Genomic DNA, 16,960 nt, shown 5'->3' with positions numbered 1-16,960 from the left:
CTGACAGTATAGGATCTTGGATTTGCTTTAGCCTCTTCATCCCAAGTGTGGAAAGCTCTGAGTCTCACTGTTTCATGTTGTACCAGTGGCCCTAAGCTTCTCACTGACTCATCATAGTTTGCTTTTTGTCTCCCTTGCCCACTTGCTTTTGTTTCTGTTCAACATCTTCAACATTTTGGTTCTTGTTTGGGTCTGCAGAGAAGGGGAAATGTGGTGCATAGACTAAGTCCCATAAGAAGCTCAGTGGATGACATGTCATGTTCAATTGGCAAAACTCTGTACCTCAATAGAGCTAGATACAGATCTGAGCTACTGTCACGTGCTTTCTGGAGCAACTGTTTAACTATGTTAACTCCTTTCTCTGCTTTGCCATTTGACTGTGGATGCAGAGGACTTGAAGCCACATGTTGGAAATCATTCTCCACTGCAAAGTTATGGAATTCTCTACAACTGTAACATGGTCCATTGTCACTGTAGACAATTTGAGGAATTTTGTGTCTTGCGAAGATTGATTTCATATATTCGATCACACAAACAGCAGACGTACAAGGAAGCAGCACAATCTCTGAATAGTTCAATAGATAATCAATAACCAACCATCCATGTGGAACAGATCAGTCCCAACTTTTTGCCATGGGTTCTGCTAGTACATCAGTTATCTTCATGCATTCCTTTGTCTGGTTTACGTGATGTTTCAAACAGGTCTCAAAGGTTGAAACTATCCTGTCAATGTCAGCATTTATCCCTGGCCAATAAACACCGATTCTGGCCCTCCTCTTGCATTTTTCAATTCCAAGGTGCCCCTCGAGCACCATTTTCAGCATCTCTTATTGAAGTGATTGAGGAATGACAATTCTACTCTTTTTGAGTAGAAGCCCATTGATAACCTTTTGTAGAACTGTGTCCTTTTCTGTTTTAGTTGCGATCTGGTTGGATTTCATGTCAGATAGCGGAAGAGATTCAGTGATCAAATTCTCATGGAGATTCACATCTGTCTCCATGGAACTCTCATTGTGTGCTTCAATCTGCGTCAATGCCTTGGATTGTCAACACACAAATTTTCCCTGGTGTGTACACCAATTTAAAGTTGTAACATTGTAACCTATTATCAGTCTTTAGATTCTTGGTGACATTTCACTGAGGTTTTTCTTGATTATTGCTATTAATGGCTTGTGGTCTGTCTCTCCCATGAATGTTGGTAGACCCTTCACATAACTGTTGTATTTCTTGAGTCCTAGACCAGACCTAGGCACTCTTTCTCGATCTGTGCATATCAACGTTCAGATGTTGTTATCGTCCTTGAGGCGTATGCTCTTGGCCTCCAATCTTTTTGTATAGCTTGAAGTAGTATGTCATCTATTCCATTTTTTAAAAGTGTCCGTAGATATTTTTGTCCTTCAAGATGCGCCAAAGAACTTCAAAAGTATTGGTTATGTAGTTAGAATGGTCTTCATTTGTCCCCATTCTTCCTCATGGTTGTCTGTCCACTTGAATTCACCTTAGTCCTGTAACAGCTTCCTTACATACATTGTTTTAGAAGACAGGTTTGGTATGAATTTACCTAGAAATTAATCATTCGCAGCACTCTCAATACACTTTTTTTTTTGTCAGTGGGTCTGGGCATCTCTAAAATTGCTTTCACCTTGCTCTTGTCTACCTCTACACTTGCCTCTGACAGTTTATCTCCCAGAAAGCTGAATTCCTTCACACCAAACTGACATGTTTCTCTGTTTAACTTTAATCCATATTTCTGAATGCCGTGTAACACTTTAATGAGCCTTTTGTTGTGTTGTTCTTGTGTGGATCTCCATTGGACCATGTCATCCATGTTCACACATACTCCATTTATGCTTCTATGATGTGCTCCATTGTCCTGTGAAACTCTTTCGAAGCTGAGGTAATTCCAAAAGGCATCCTCAGACAGGAGTATTGTTCAAACAGTGTATTAAATGTACAGTATGTTATGCTATTATCATGCAGATTTATTTTACAGAAGCCCTGGGATACATCCAATTTAGTGAAAAACTTTGCAATGGCCATCTCGCTTGTAATTTCATCCCTGTTTGGAATCTGATAATATTCCCTCTTTATATTGGCATTCAAGTCTTTTGGATCTATCCACATGCATAGGTCACCGTTCTTCTTTTTGACACATACCATTGAATTCACCCATTCTGTGGGCTCCTCCACTTGCTTTATGATGCCAAGTACGCTATTTGGTCAAGTTCCTGCTTGAGCTTTTCTTTTAGTAGTGCTGGAACCTGCCTCGGCACATGCATTACTGGCTGTGTGTCCTCTTGTAGTGTAAGGAAGAACTCCAAACCCCTTGAAAATGTCTGGAAATTGATCCAGTATTTCCTCTACCATGCTGTTCTGTGCATGGTCACTGTTAATGTGATACACCCTCTTGACTAGGCTTAAGTTTTCACATGCTTTGTCACCAAGCAGTGAATAATGTCCACCTGCGACTACTGTGGTGCTCTTTATCTTTAACTTTCACCTTGAGTTTACATGTACCTTTTGTGTTGATACTCTGTCCATTGTAGGCTTTGAGCAGTACAGGATTTGCATGGATGTATAGCTTTATCTTCATTGCTTGATGTCATGCTAACAGATCAAATTGACCTTTGCCCCTGTGTTCAGCTTGAAAGGAATATTTGTTCCATTTGTATACAGTGACACAGTCCAGTTGCACTACTATGCCCACGAAAAGTGTATAATTGAGAGCAGTTTCTTCTATAGTTTGTACACTTTTATTTCTGCCTTGTTTCCCTTCAGAAAAACATTGCTTTGAGTCGTGATTCTGCCCTTTGCACATATTATAGACTTTTTCATCAGTAGGCATTGCTTTGGCACATGTTTAGTGCCACATCATTTACAATGTGTGTGTGTGTGTGTGTGTGTGTGTGTGTGTGTGCGCGCGCGCGTGTGTGTGTGTGTGTGTGTGTGTGTGTGTGTGTGTGTGTGTGTGTGTGTGTGTGTGTGTGTGTGTGTGTGTGTGTGTGTGTGTGTGTGTGTGTGTGTGTGTGTCCAGATATTGTGGCTATGACTATGCCTTCATTTTCACTGGTTTTTACACTATCACTGAACATTTTCACGTGCTGCAGAGCTAATTCACTGGCCTGGTATATCTTTAGAGCTCCAGCTAAGATAAGCTCTGTCTCTTGCAGCCACCTTGCTCTCACTTTCTTATCATTAATTCTGAACACAATTTGATCATAGATCATTGAATCTTGGAGTGATTCAAAATTGCATGTTTTGGTTTTTAATTTTAATTCTGTTTCAAAAAAAAAGTATCAAAGCTGTCTCTCTGTAGCTGCATGCATAAGCAAAACACGTACCTCTTGAAGATTTCATTTTTCTTTGGTGAACCGTTCATCAAATACTTCAATTATCTTGTAGAATTTGCTCTGGTATTCTAGAGCTTTAGGTCCCATAATGGTAAGAAGCATTGCAATCTTCTTTGTATCCAGTTGGCTATTGATTCCAGTGGCTTACAGGTACAGTATAAATCTTTGTTTTTAAAGCCTTCATTCATGGTTGGCATTTCCAGTTAATTTTACAGCATCTGGAGTTTTCAAACTCTCTATATTTTCTTTGGTGATTGTAGGAGTGGAGGGGATCAGGGCAGATGTGTGGGTTCTGTGGGTAGAGAGGACCAGATTAGATGTGTGGGTTCTGAGAGTAGAGGAGAACAGGGCAGTTGTGTGTGTTCAGAAGGTGGAGGGACCATGACAGATGTGTGGGTTCTGGGGGTGGAGGGACCAGGACAGATGTGTGGTTTCTCGGAGCAGAGGGGAACAGGGCAGATGTGTGGGTTCAGGGTATGGAGGGAAACATGGCAGATGTGGGAAACAATATAATGTTATGGGCCCAGAGGACCTCAAAACCCAGCAGCAATAGAAATTCACCAAGACAAATGGTTATTAAACAAAAGTTGCTTTTATTATCTTTAAACATGAAAACAGTATCAAACTTTAACTTATTACTATTAACTCAACTTAGCCCACTTCTAATTCGAAGCTCACGTGTATGTAATGTGTGGAAAAAGTTCGGAAAAGTTCTTTAATTCATAGTCCAATCTCACTTCTCATTCCTCCAAGTTCACTGGTCTCAGGTAATTCATATTCTGTGCACAGAATTTAACATTTATGAATTTCACCAGACTTTGGTGCTTGAAAGATAAATGGTTACTGCTCAATAAGGTTCTTGTTGGTTTTCAGAGAGACACAATCTGATTCCTTCCGATGAGCCATTTCAGTGTCTTGCCAAAGAAACTTGCCACTTCAAAGTTTTCCAGTTGATAACCTTTTTCTTTCAGGTCACCACAGAGTTCCTTTTCTGTTTCCCTTATTTGAAATTAAATGTTATACAGGCAGCCATCTCCTCTTGTATGAACCACAAGGACTTAGTCCAGGCTGAACTAAGAACTCACAACCTGTCTTCAAAATGGGGTTTATCCACAAGCTTGTCAGCTTGTCATGTTCCAGTCCAAGCTGTTACATAGAACTGTCTTCTCTCTCTCTCTCTCTCTCAGAGAAAACCACATGACCCTCTTAGAACAGGCAACTGTTTTCAGACCGACTGCAGCACCAGACCTAATCTTCAAATCCATTCATCATTACTCCATAGCATATCCAATTAACACCTACTTGTGAAGTCCTTGTAGGCATTCTTCAAGGTTTTTGGCAAAGGCAATCGGAGCCTGGACCGTCTGGCTTGAGTTGAGCTCTTGCATTTTAAATGAGATCTGTTTTGAAGTGTTTGTATTTGTTTGTGACCTATGCTATAAAACAACCACACCATTTATCTCATTTTAAAATATATATCTATATACAATATAAAAAATAACATAATCCGCCACACTTTCCCCAAGCAAGGAATTTTAACTCTTGTGTTATAATTCAGTTATAAGCAAATTGAGTTTACAATCACTTAAATGATAACAATGTAACCCAATGTTGAGTGTATATATTTCTATACATGATCAATTTTAACATCTTGACAAAGAATCTATTATTACATTATTTTGCAGATTATATTCTTACAATATTAAAATCTAGTGTAACAATCTTCTGGTTTTATTCAAAAACACCAAGAGAATTGTGGTCAGTAAATATCACAATTGGTTCATGAGTTGTAGTGAGATATACATCAAAATTCTGCAGAGCAAGTTTTATAGACTATTCCTTCTCAATAGTGGAATAAATCCTTTGATGAATATTGAATTTTTTTGAAATGCAGGCAACTGGATGGTCTATTTCATCATGTTTTTGTAACAAAACTGCACCTTCATCCCCCCTCAGTGACATCCACTGCTAAAGAAAATGGTCTGTTAAAATCAGGGGATTTTAAAACAGGGTAATGGCAGAGCATCTCCTTTAAATTTTCTAAAGCTGTGTGACAAACTTTTGTACATACAAATATCTTCACTTTCTTCAAAAAATTGGTTAAAGGAAGAGCAACCATTAGCAAAATTTCTGCAAAATTTCCTATAATTTCCTGCCATTCCTAAAAACCTCATTGCTTTATTGCCATTAGGAATAGGAAATTCAGAAATTGCATTCACCTTAGCTTGAATAGGTGCAACTTTGCCATGACCAACTACATGACCTAAGTATTTTACAGTAGCATGTCCAAATTCAAATTTAGCTAAATTAAGTCAGGTTTACTTTGGATAATCTTGCAAACAATTTGCTCAATTCCCTCAGATGTTCTTCCCATGTGTCACTTTTTGTGATGAAGTCATCAATATAAGCATCAACATCCTTTGGAATGTTGCAGGGGCATTTTCAATGCCAAAAGTTAACACATTATATTTGCATAAACCATATGGAGTTACAAAAGCAGAAATATTCTTTGCTCTCTTAGTTAGAGGTACACACCAGTAAACCTTCAACAAATCCACCTTAGTAAGAAATTTAGCTTTCCCAATTTTATCAGTACAGTCATCTATTTTTGGAATAGGATAAGCATCTGTTTTAGTTACTGTTTCTGGAATCCATACAGAACCTAACGGTTCCATCTGGCTTTGGTACCAGAACTCAAGGAGAACTCCAATCTGAGTTTGAAGGTCTAATAATATCCTTTTACATCATATATTCCATCGCTTGATCCATGATTTCACTCTTCTGAATGTTTATTCAATATGGGTGTTGTTTTATGGGAATTGCCTCTCCCACATCCACATCATGATAAATAACTGACATCCTTTTTGACACATCTGGAAACAAATTTGTATATTTCAAAATTAATTCTTTCAATTGCATCTGTTCATGTGACTTAAGGTGGCCTAACATTTCTTCTAGATTTCCCAAAATTGCTGAGTTTGACAGGCACACAGGAACCAAGGTTTCTTTAAGGTTACCCTCACAAGATTCTGTTTCCATAATCTTATGATCCATAACTTCCTCAACCCTGTCCACAACTAACACCCCGGATACAGACTGTTCTCCATGACCTTTTTCCTCATAATAAGGTTTCATTAGCAATTCACCCTTCAAGTCACTAAGATCTGTATCTCTCCCCTGTTGCTGAATCAACTCCTTCCTTATCAAAGAGAAATCAATTAACCTGCTCCTTCTAGACTATTTCAGAAGTACTGGGCAAATCTCTATCAACCGGATCTTCCTCTGCTCTCATCATTTTCTTAGACAAAGACCTTGTTACAGCGCATGCAGGATATATCTCTCAATTTTCTTCAACGTCATCCTCACTAGACTGATTTGTTAATCTCAAAACTGACCCAACTTTATCCTCTGCCAAATCATTTCCTAATAAAAATGAGACTCCTTGCATGAAATAACTCCTACTACAACAGGTCCTTTAACTAATTCTGAATTCAGCTCCATGATGTGAAGAGATATTGACTCTACCTCACCTCCAACACCTCTAATCAAAGTCATCTCCCCTGCGTCAGTCTTCTGATCAAGAGTTAAAACATACAACAGTGACTGGGCAGTTCCAATAACTCTAAGAATTTTAACTGGAACCTGTGATTCTCCCTCCTTTACTGAAACCAAGCCCTTTGACACAAAAGGTTTGAAAACATCCATAACACCCTTACCAGTCATGGACCATCTGCTCTCCTTAAATTCAATTGTTTGAATACATGCTTCTGGTAAATCTCCTTTTCTCGTCTCTTTTTCAACACTAAACAATTCGCAATAACATGACCAGCTTTTTTTTTACAAAAATGACATACAAATTCTGTCCTTTCCCACTTTACCTTCATCTTTTCCCTTTACATTCTCCTCAGACTTAATTTCAGGCTTACCAGTCTGCTCCACATTAACCCCCTGAACAGGCTTACTAATCTGAAATTTGTTTTTAGTGAATCAGGGCATATTCATCTGCTAACCTTGCTGTTTGCTGCCATGTTCCCACATATCTCTCATCCAGGTATAATTTAATCTCATTTGGAACATACCTTTTAATTTCCTCAATTAATATAAATTCTCTCAGTCTCTCAACAACATTATTTATTCCTTTTGAGGGACACCAATTATCAAAACATACAAATTTTCCCAGAGCAAAATCCATATAATATTGGTTCCACGTTTTCATCTAACTCCTACATTTTTGTCTATATGCTTCTGGAAACAACTCATAAGATTTCAATACTGCTTGTTAACCAGTGTCATAATTTGCCACTTGCTCTGTAGTCAAACTAAAGGATGCAATTGCTGCTTTTCCCTTCAATGCACTTTGGAGCATAAGAGGCTATTTTTCTTTTGGCCATCTTGAGCTCTCAGCAACCTTTTCGAAAAGCTGAAAATATGTATCTATATCTCCCTCATCAAAAGGAGGAACTAGATTTAGGTCTCTTCTAGCCAAAATCCTCTCCCTAGGAGTTACAACCTTCAATTCTCTTATCTCCCTCCATCTCAATTTTTAACTTCTCTAATTGAAACCATCTGTTACTTTCAATTTTTCTCCAAGTCACATTTTCTTTGCCTTTCATCCTCCTCCTTCCATTTGTCAGCTACATCTAACTCATATTTCCTCCATTATCATCTTCCTCTTTGTTTTTTTACCGTCTTCTCTTTGTTTTTCAGCTTCCCCTGTCTCATATATTCTCTGTTTTTCAGCTTCGTCTGCCTCATTTTGTTGTTTCTCCAACTCAAAGTTCTCTTTCTTTCTTTCGTCCAACACCTTCCATTTCTCTCTTTCTTCTTCCACCCTCAATTTCTCCAATTCCAATTCCAACTCAACAGATTTATCCTTCGGAAAATTTTCTGTCTTTATAAACAAATGTTATCACCTATATAATATTTCACGATAATCCTCCGTGTATGTATTTTCCTCATTCAATGCTTGATCTCAGTCAGCTTTAATGCCTTAGAAATAACCATCAGTTCCTCATTTCTCTTGCTCTGCAGCTCTGCAGGTGATGGTCTTGATAAAAATCCATTGATGCTGTTTTCCACACACACACACAAGCTTTAAAGTAGTTTGGAAAAAACAATTAACTAATAAAATCACAAAAAAACAAAAGTTTAAGATCCCAAAAGTTCAATTTTCAATCTGAAAAGATGATCCCCCAAATGTTATCGGTCCAGAGGACCCCAAAACCCAGCAGCAATAGAAATTCTCCAAGACAAATGGTTATTTAAACAAAAGTTGCTTTTAATTATCTTTAAACACGAAAACAGGATCAAACTTATTACTATTAACTTAACTTAACCCCCTTCTAATTCGAAGCACATGTGCATGTAATGTGTGTATAAATTCAGAAAAATTCTTTAATTCACAGTCCAATCTCACTTCTCTCTCCTCCAAGTTCACTGGTTTCAGGTAATTCTTATACTGTGCACAGAATTTGACATTTATGAATTTCACCAGGCTTTGGTGCTTGAAAGATAAATGATTACTGCTCAGGAAGGTTCTTGTTAGTTATCAGAGAGAGATTTGTTGCTTGTTGGACACAAACTGATTCCTTCCGATTAGCCACTTCAATGTCTTGCTGAAGAAACTTGCCCCATCAGGGTTTTTCTTTCAGGTCACCACAGAGTTCCTTTTATGTTTCCATTTTTTCAAGTGAAACATTATACAGGCAGTCATCTCCTCTTGTATGGAACACAAGGGCTTTGAACAGGTTGAACTAAGAACTCACAACCTGTCTTCAAAATGGTTTTTTTTCCACAAACTTGCCAGCTTATCATGTTCCAGTCCCGGCTGCTATGTAGAACTGTCTTCTCCTCTCTCTCTATCTCAGAGAAAACCACATGACCCTCTTAGAACAGGCAACTGTTTTCAGACAGACTGCAGCACCAGACCTAATCTTCAAATCCATTCATCATTACTCTATAGGATGTCCAATTAACACCTACTTGTGAAGTCCTTGTCGGCATTCTTCAAGGTTTTTGCAAAGGCACTCGGAGCCTTGACCGTCTGACTTGAGCAGAGCTCTTGTATTTTAAATGATATCTGTTTTGAAGTGTTTGTATTTGTTTGTGACTTACACTATAAAAAACCTACCATTTATGTCCTTTTAAAACATATCTATTTAAAATAGAACATAATCTGTCACAATATCATCTTCTTCTTGGACAGCCTTAAAGATAAAGGCATTTACATAGAATTTTCCAACTTCAGGGTAACCTCCACCCTTATCCATTTCCACTAGTTCCATTACCTGTGGTTTTGCAAACTACCAATAACAGTGAAGTTTGGAGGGTGGAACTGACTGCCATCATATTATTGTAGTTTTTGTCTTCATGTAGCCACAATTTGAGTTGAGTTGTATGCTAGAAAGCTGTCAGTACAGCTCAACAAGCTCTGACGCATTTTATTGAGTATTTTAGGAGACAGTGTATCTCTGGTGGCTTTAAATGAATGCATTGCTGGACAATTAAGGTGCATTTCATTGTGAGATATGGGCTGTCATAAAAGTGTTAGTAATCAGCATAATTTACACAATGTGAGATGTATCATTTTTATGTACCAGTAACAGGCTAGTTTATCATTGCTGCTTGGTCGTCAGAAGACAATAACAGGATGTTTTTGTGGGAAACCAGCATAAGAGAGAAACAAAAGGCCTCTGGAAAAAACACCTCATATGCACCATATTGACAAAGATTGTTATTGGGCACAGTGCCCCTAACTTGCAGATCTTCAATTTGTCTATCATTTGACACTGGGACATCGGTCTTGTGCTTACTCTCAATACTTTGGGTAATCTTCATGATCTGAGGGAGACATTGCAAAGGCCTCGTTATGGGCTAGCACATGCCTAATTCTATGCCTGTGGAATTACAGAACATATTGCATGTCAGGAATAAATGAATCTGATCCTATGCTCTATTGCTTGATTCACCGCTGAGGTCACAATCATTCTTAGCTGAGGCATTGAATGCACACTGCATCTATCTCATTGCCAGCTGAAAAGTAAATGATTATAATTAAGTTATCTTTCAAAGTTCAAGTTCAAATTTCAGGTTTATTGTTAGAGTACGTACCTGAGATCATATTCAACCCTGAGATTCTTTTTTCTGCGGGCCAGGCAGAATTTCTACTTTTCGATAGTGAAAAAAAACACTGTTCTCCAGAAAAGATACATATACAAAACAGAGAAATGTAAACAAGCAGGAAAAGCAAACAACTGCACAATATAGAAAATAAATATTCAATAATAAAAGATATACAATTTAAGCATCTTTAAATGAGTCTCTGATTGAATTTGTTATTTAGAAATTTGATGGCAACTGTTCCTGAACCCAGAGGAATGAGTCTTCCGGCACCTATGCCTCTTTCCTGATGGTAGCAGTGAGAACAGAGCACGTCCTGGGTGGTGGATCCTTGATGATTGCTGCTGCTCTCCGATGGCAGTGTTCCCCCTACAGATATTCTCGATGATGAAGAGTTCTGCCTGTGATGTACTGGGCTGAATCCACTACTTTTGCAGGGCTTTTCACTCAGAGGTATTGGTGCTCCTCTATCATGATGGAGCCAGTCAGCACACTTTGCACTAAACATCTGTAAAGTTTTACCAAGGGTTTTGATGTTATACCAAACCTCTGCAAACTCCTGAGAAAATAGAGGCTCTGACATGCCTTTTACATGATGACATTCACATATTTAGTCCAGGAAAGGTCCTCCAAAACAGTGAATCCTAGGAATTTAAATTTGCTCACCCTCTCCACCTCTGATTCTTCCAATGTTCTCCGGATTGCTCACCTCTTGTTCTCCCCTCCTGATGTCTACAATCAGCTCCTTGATTTTGGTGACATTGAGTGTTGAGGTTGATGTTACATTCAGCTAAGTTTTCAATATCCCTCCTGTGTGCTGACTCATCGCTCGGTTTTATACAACCCACTACCATGGTATCGTCAGCAAATTTGTAGATAGTGTTTTGGTCGTACTGAGGCACAGTCATAGGTGTAAAGTGAGTAGAGCAGTGTTCTAACAGTGGTCTAACAATGGTCTAACAATGGTCTAACAATGATCTAACAATGGTCTAACAGTGGTCTAACAATGGTTTAACAATGGTTTAACAATGGTCTAACAATGATCTAACAATGGTCTAACAGTGTTCTAACAGTGGTCTAACAATGGTTTAACAATGGTTTAACAATGGTCTAACAATGGTCTAACAGTGTTCTAACAGTGGTCTAACAATGGTTTAACAATGGTCTAACAATGGTCTAACAGTGTTCTAACAGTGGTCTAACAATGGTCTAACAATGATCTAACAATGATCTAACAATGGTCTAACAGTGCAGCCCTATGGTGATCCATTATTGATGGTGGTGTTTACTAATCTTCACTGAATGTAGTCTTGGGGTAAGGATCCAATTACACAGTGGGGTTTTGAGACTCAGGACTTGGAGTTTGCTGATCAATTTTGAGAGGATGATGGAGTTGAATGCCAAACTAGTCGATAAAGAGCATCCAGATGTACGTGTCTTTGCTGTCCAGGTGTTCCAGGGCTTTGTTTAGAGTAAGTGAGGCTCTCATTCAGAATGGCATGGAGTCTTATATCATGGAAACAGGTCCACAGGTCCAGGTTGTCCATGCTGAGCAATGCGCCCTCCTGCTTTAGTCCCACATGCCTGGATTAGGCCATATGTGTCCAATCCCTTCCCATCCATGTAGTTAGCCAAGTGTTTCTTAAAAGAAGCTGGTATATCTGCCTCTACCACATCATCACTTATTTCATATGCCACCATAGTGGCACCATAGTGAAGAACTATCTCCTTGCGTTCCTTCTAAATCCCACACCCCTCACCTTATAGCTGTGCCCTCTCATCTTAGTTTAGAAAACAATTTTCATTTTAATTGTAATTAATATTGGTGCTTTTTAATCAATTTACATTAGTGTATATTTTCGTTACATTTATTAAAAAAAACAGTATAACCTTAATGAAAAACAAGTACTGAGGCATTGTGTGTTATGTGAAACTGACATGATCTAAATTTTTATCATTTTGGACACAGTAATATTCACTATAGATCTGAAACTGTTATATCTTGAGGATCATGTATACAGGACAGTATGAATTATTTTTAAATAACTTTGATTATCGATGACATTTTGAAACAGGTGAAAGTCGCTTGAGAGTGCATGCCGCGAAAACACCATTCAAGCTATTTTAGGTGATGTTTCGGGATTCACTATGAGGCCTAGTTACCCCTCTTGGGCCCCCTGCTTTTCAGGGAGACTGCAGGGACAAGGCCTCAGTAGTCACACAACCCATATGGTTACTATGGTGACGGGAGTGAAACATGAAAGTCTGCAGAGGTTGTGATTGTAGTTAAAGCACACACAGAAATGCTGGAGGAACTCACTGGGTCTCTCAGCGTCCATAGAAGGTAAAGATAATTACCTTTACTTCATATGGACGCTGCAAAACCTGCTGGGTTCCTCCAGCATTTCTGTGTGTTTTTTTTCACTGTGGTAGACTTCTATTTCTTATTAGCAATTTCTCTTCTTAGCAAGCTTAGTTTAGCAATTATCTGTGCTGAGTGAAATGTTTCATGGGTAACTATTAAATTACCAGGTTCGTTTAATGAATTGCTTTCATTATTTCGAAGGAACAAGATTTTATATATTTTTTTCTGATTGTTCATTCTACTGTTATCTCTTCCACTCATCTCCAAATCTTAATCTTGACTAAATGCCTTCTCCATTCATGTTTTGGGTCATTCTCTGTCTTGGTGGCACTCAATGGTTCAGCTTGTAGAGCCACTGATTCACAGTTCCAGTGACTTGTTCTTCCTACATCCTTAAAATGCGTGGCCTGGAAGGTTAATTATCCACTGTGAGTTGCCCCTTGTGAAGGGGGGTGGGGTGGGGTGGGGGGGGGGAAGGTTGATGTGCTGATGGACAAGGGCAAGGTAATATATTTTGGGCTGTCAAACCAGGCTAGGTCTTATATTGTAAATAGTAGGGTCCTGGAAAGTGCTATAGAAAAGAGAGACCTAAGGTTACAGGTAAACAGTTCTTTGAAAGAGGCAGTACAGGAGAGAAGGTGGCAAAGAAAGCACTTAGCATATTTGCCTTCATTGGTCAAGGCATTGAACGCAAGAGTTGGGATGTCAAAGTCAACTACTTTATTGACTTCAAAATAAGCTCTTTAGGTCAGTCCAAGCATGTACTCAGTGTAGGTTCTATGCCAATGTTGTCTTTAGCTTGGGAATGCTTAGTCAGGATATATACGGTCAGGGTAAAAAAAAAGCAGCTCACATGCACAGATGCTATAGCTTGATCAAATGTTGATGCAAATCTTCTTCAGGCAATAGCATGGTGAGCATACTTAACAATAGTATTTATGACTTCAGGAACATTTACAGCAGAGATGTCTCATCAATGTTGCAACAGCTACATATGATATTTTCTGTTACAGTTGGGGCAAGTATACTCTTAAGGCTGGAAGACACAATATGACTGCACATTAAAAAAGCCTATGAGTTCTACTTTGATTGTAAACCGTGGGCTCTTCACATTTGTTGTCAATAGTACATGCAACATGTCACCATCATTATGCAATTAAACATGTAACATTTAATAAAAGTTAATTTAAAGTTTCTCCAACTTCCTCCGTGATACAGGAAATCTGAAATTATCATTGAGTTCAGCTTGAAGTTGTCTATCGTAATCCCCAATATTTTTTACAGGAAGCAAACACTTTGCAAAAATTTGTTTTCCAATGTTATCAAACTGCAGAGAAAAATCTGGTCCTTATTAAGTTTTACCTCTCCGATGACATAGCGTTAATTAGATAACTGTTAACGGTGTGGTTAACTGCACTGCCGCTATTTGTTTATTCTCCTGGTGAGCTGCGTGGGTTTTCTCCGGGTGCTCTAGTTGTCTCCCACCCTCCAAAATGTACAGGGTTGGAAGGCTAATTGGGTGTCATGGATTTCATGGGTGAAAGGCCTTCTGTTGTACTGTTTAAAAATAAACATTAAAACTATTGTACCCATCTCAGGAATAACTGGATTCAAGAAGACAACTTTAAACTTCTGTTGGTGAGTTTAGTGGAGAAGAAAATAATTTGCATCTTATTTAAAATAAAAGAGAAAAAACCGTGGTCTTTTACACAGGCTTATTCTGGATAAATTATTAAATTTTCTTGCTTTTCTTTCAATGCAGGACGAGGACACTGGGATGAAGAGAGTGTGGTCAGTTCACCAGACCCCTGCTCTGCCAGTGAGTCGGGGGACAGATACCACAACGAGAGGTACCAGAGCAGTCCGCATGAGCCAAGTAAGATTGAGACTCTAATCAGAGCAACACAGCAAATGATCAAAGAAGAGGAGAGCAGGCTGCAAATGAGAAAAACTGCCTCTGAGCAATTGCAATCGATAAACGGCATGGGCAAGGTTCACGCTGCATGCTTTAATGTAAGCTATCAGCAACAACAAATGACCAGTGTTGTGTGCCGTGCTCCTCTGGTGACTAACACCTCTCCTTGTGATCACCTCCAACAAAGGGAAGGAAAGATCATGAGCTCTCATGAGAATGAATACAATGGCAGTCCAGTTTCACTGTCTCGAATAAGCAGCCCAAGCTCTGACCGAATTTCAAAGACAAATGTAGCCTTGGGTAAAGACTACCTAGCTTCTGACCTATCCCCCCATCAAACAGGGGGAAACTGCGCATCCTCTCCAAACTATTACTCTACCCATCACCGACAGTACTTCGATAAACATGCATATGCACTGACTGGTTATGCCTTTGAGCATCTGTATGACACTGAAGCCATTAAAAACTACTCTTTGGGCTGCAATGGCAGTCACTTTGATGTGACCTCTCACTTCCGAATGCAACAGGACCCAACACACGCACACAAGACCACTTCGGTGATAATCACCAATGGAAGCTGATGTTTCATTGTGATAGAGTTTATGGTGAAACACAGTAAGAATGCAGCAATTTGGACAAATAAAGTGATGAAGCTGCATACGGATTCCCAGTGCCGTCGTGCATGGAGAAGCACTAAACTGGGTTTATTGATCCATTATGTTCGGGGACTGGTTCAGTATATATACTACATATTACTAATCCAAATGTACTGCAGAGTAGATAAGATTTATCACTGTTGAGGTGAGAGAGATGGGTGTAATTGGGAAGCTTTTCTCTCCACTTATCATAGCAAAATACTGTGTGTGTTTTTAATCAAGTGGTTTACAATTTTGCTACCCGTAGAGTACAAATGAAGTCTACTCCTGATAATCCATGATAACTGACTGATCAGCTACAGCAGTTAATTATAAACCAGGGAACCATTTTAATGTTTTTGTTGCTTTTCAGCTCATTTAGTGAACAGTTTGTCTGAAAGTTTAAAAAAAAGAAACAACCACAAAATCTGGCAGCAAAGTTAAATACCAGTTGAAAAACATAGCCTTCTGAGCGGCATGAGTAATTCCTTAACAAAATTAATTGTTGGTCGTAGTAAACTGGGAGAGTGGGCATTGAATTAAGCAGAATAGCCCACAGACAATATGATACTGGATAACAGGCTGGTTGCTGGCACTGTGATTAAAAAATTTGTTCTTGGTCACTATAGAAGAACCAGAAATATAGTGTTGATTACACTCTGCACTCCACTTCTCAACTTCGGATTTATTGAGTTAAATGGAATTGAATTGGGAAACCAGAGCACAATGAAGAGTTGTTATTCTATAGGTACTTACAAGTGACAAAAGATAAATTTCCCTAGTATCAATACATCAATTGAATTTAAATGGTTGAATTATGTGGGACTAGCAATGTCAACAAACTGGAGGTCACATGGATTTATGAAAACTTTAAAGCATAAAAACGACAGTTGAAATGGTAAAATTAAAGCTCTTATCAGCAGTGCTGTTTGCTGTTTAGGCTTGGAAATTAATGGACAACCTCTGATCAAGTTATAGCTGTTTCAACATGTTTATTTATGAGGCAACAAACTTCCTGTTTGCAATTAGAGAAACAAATGCAGTGAGCTAACTTAGTCAAAGACATGTGGTGCACGTTAGGTTTCTCGGAGGCATTTAACACACTTCACAAGACAGTTGCTTTTGTTTGCTGGACTCACTCATGGAAAGTGCGGTGGTTCTGTCAGTCAGCAGAGGAAAGCTTCAGAACTACATGTAAAAACAGATTACATACTGTATATACTATTAAAGGGATTTTTTTTTGTTGGTGATGGATGCTCTTGAGAAATTTAAACACCTGCACCAACAAATCCATTTCTTTTTGTTCCTATTACAAGTGCCTGTCTCCATGTATCTATTTTCTCTCAGTACATAATCTCGAATATGTACTTGCAAACTTTAATTTCAAATGGAATTTCATCTCTATTGGTTAAGGATTATTCATAAAGTTAATCTTCTGATGCATACCTTGCTCTGTATAAAAAATCCGATTTGTAACATTTCATGAACTTTTGTTTCCTTCCTTTGAGCAATCTTGTGAAGAATTTGCAAGTTTCTTTCTTTACAAGCAGGTGACTTGATTGACAAAGCTGCTGTT

General features: G+C 38.6%; 1 protein-coding gene across 1 annotated transcript in view; it reads left to right on the top strand.

Moving 5' to 3' along the window:
- sim1a (SIM bHLH transcription factor 1a) overlaps positions 1-16,723 on the top strand; it is an 81,945-nt gene extending 65,222 nt beyond the window's left edge. The window contains exon 11 of the mRNA XM_069883566.1: positions 14,597-16,723. Coding sequence (XP_069739667.1) covers positions 14,597-15,330 — 734 coding nt within the window. The 3' untranslated portion in view covers positions 15,331-16,723. The remainder of the gene's footprint in view (positions 1-14,596) is intronic.
- The last annotated feature ends 237 nt before the right edge of the window (positions 16,724-16,960 follow it).

The sequence above is a fragment of the Narcine bancroftii genome, chromosome 6, assembly GCF_036971445.1.
Source record: "Narcine bancroftii isolate sNarBan1 chromosome 6, sNarBan1.hap1, whole genome shotgun sequence".
NCBI classification, from domain to species: domain Eukaryota; kingdom Metazoa; phylum Chordata; class Chondrichthyes; order Torpediniformes; family Narcinidae; genus Narcine; species Narcine bancroftii.
Note: the sequence above shows the minus strand (reverse complement) of the source record. Positions and strands in the feature narration are given on the sequence as shown.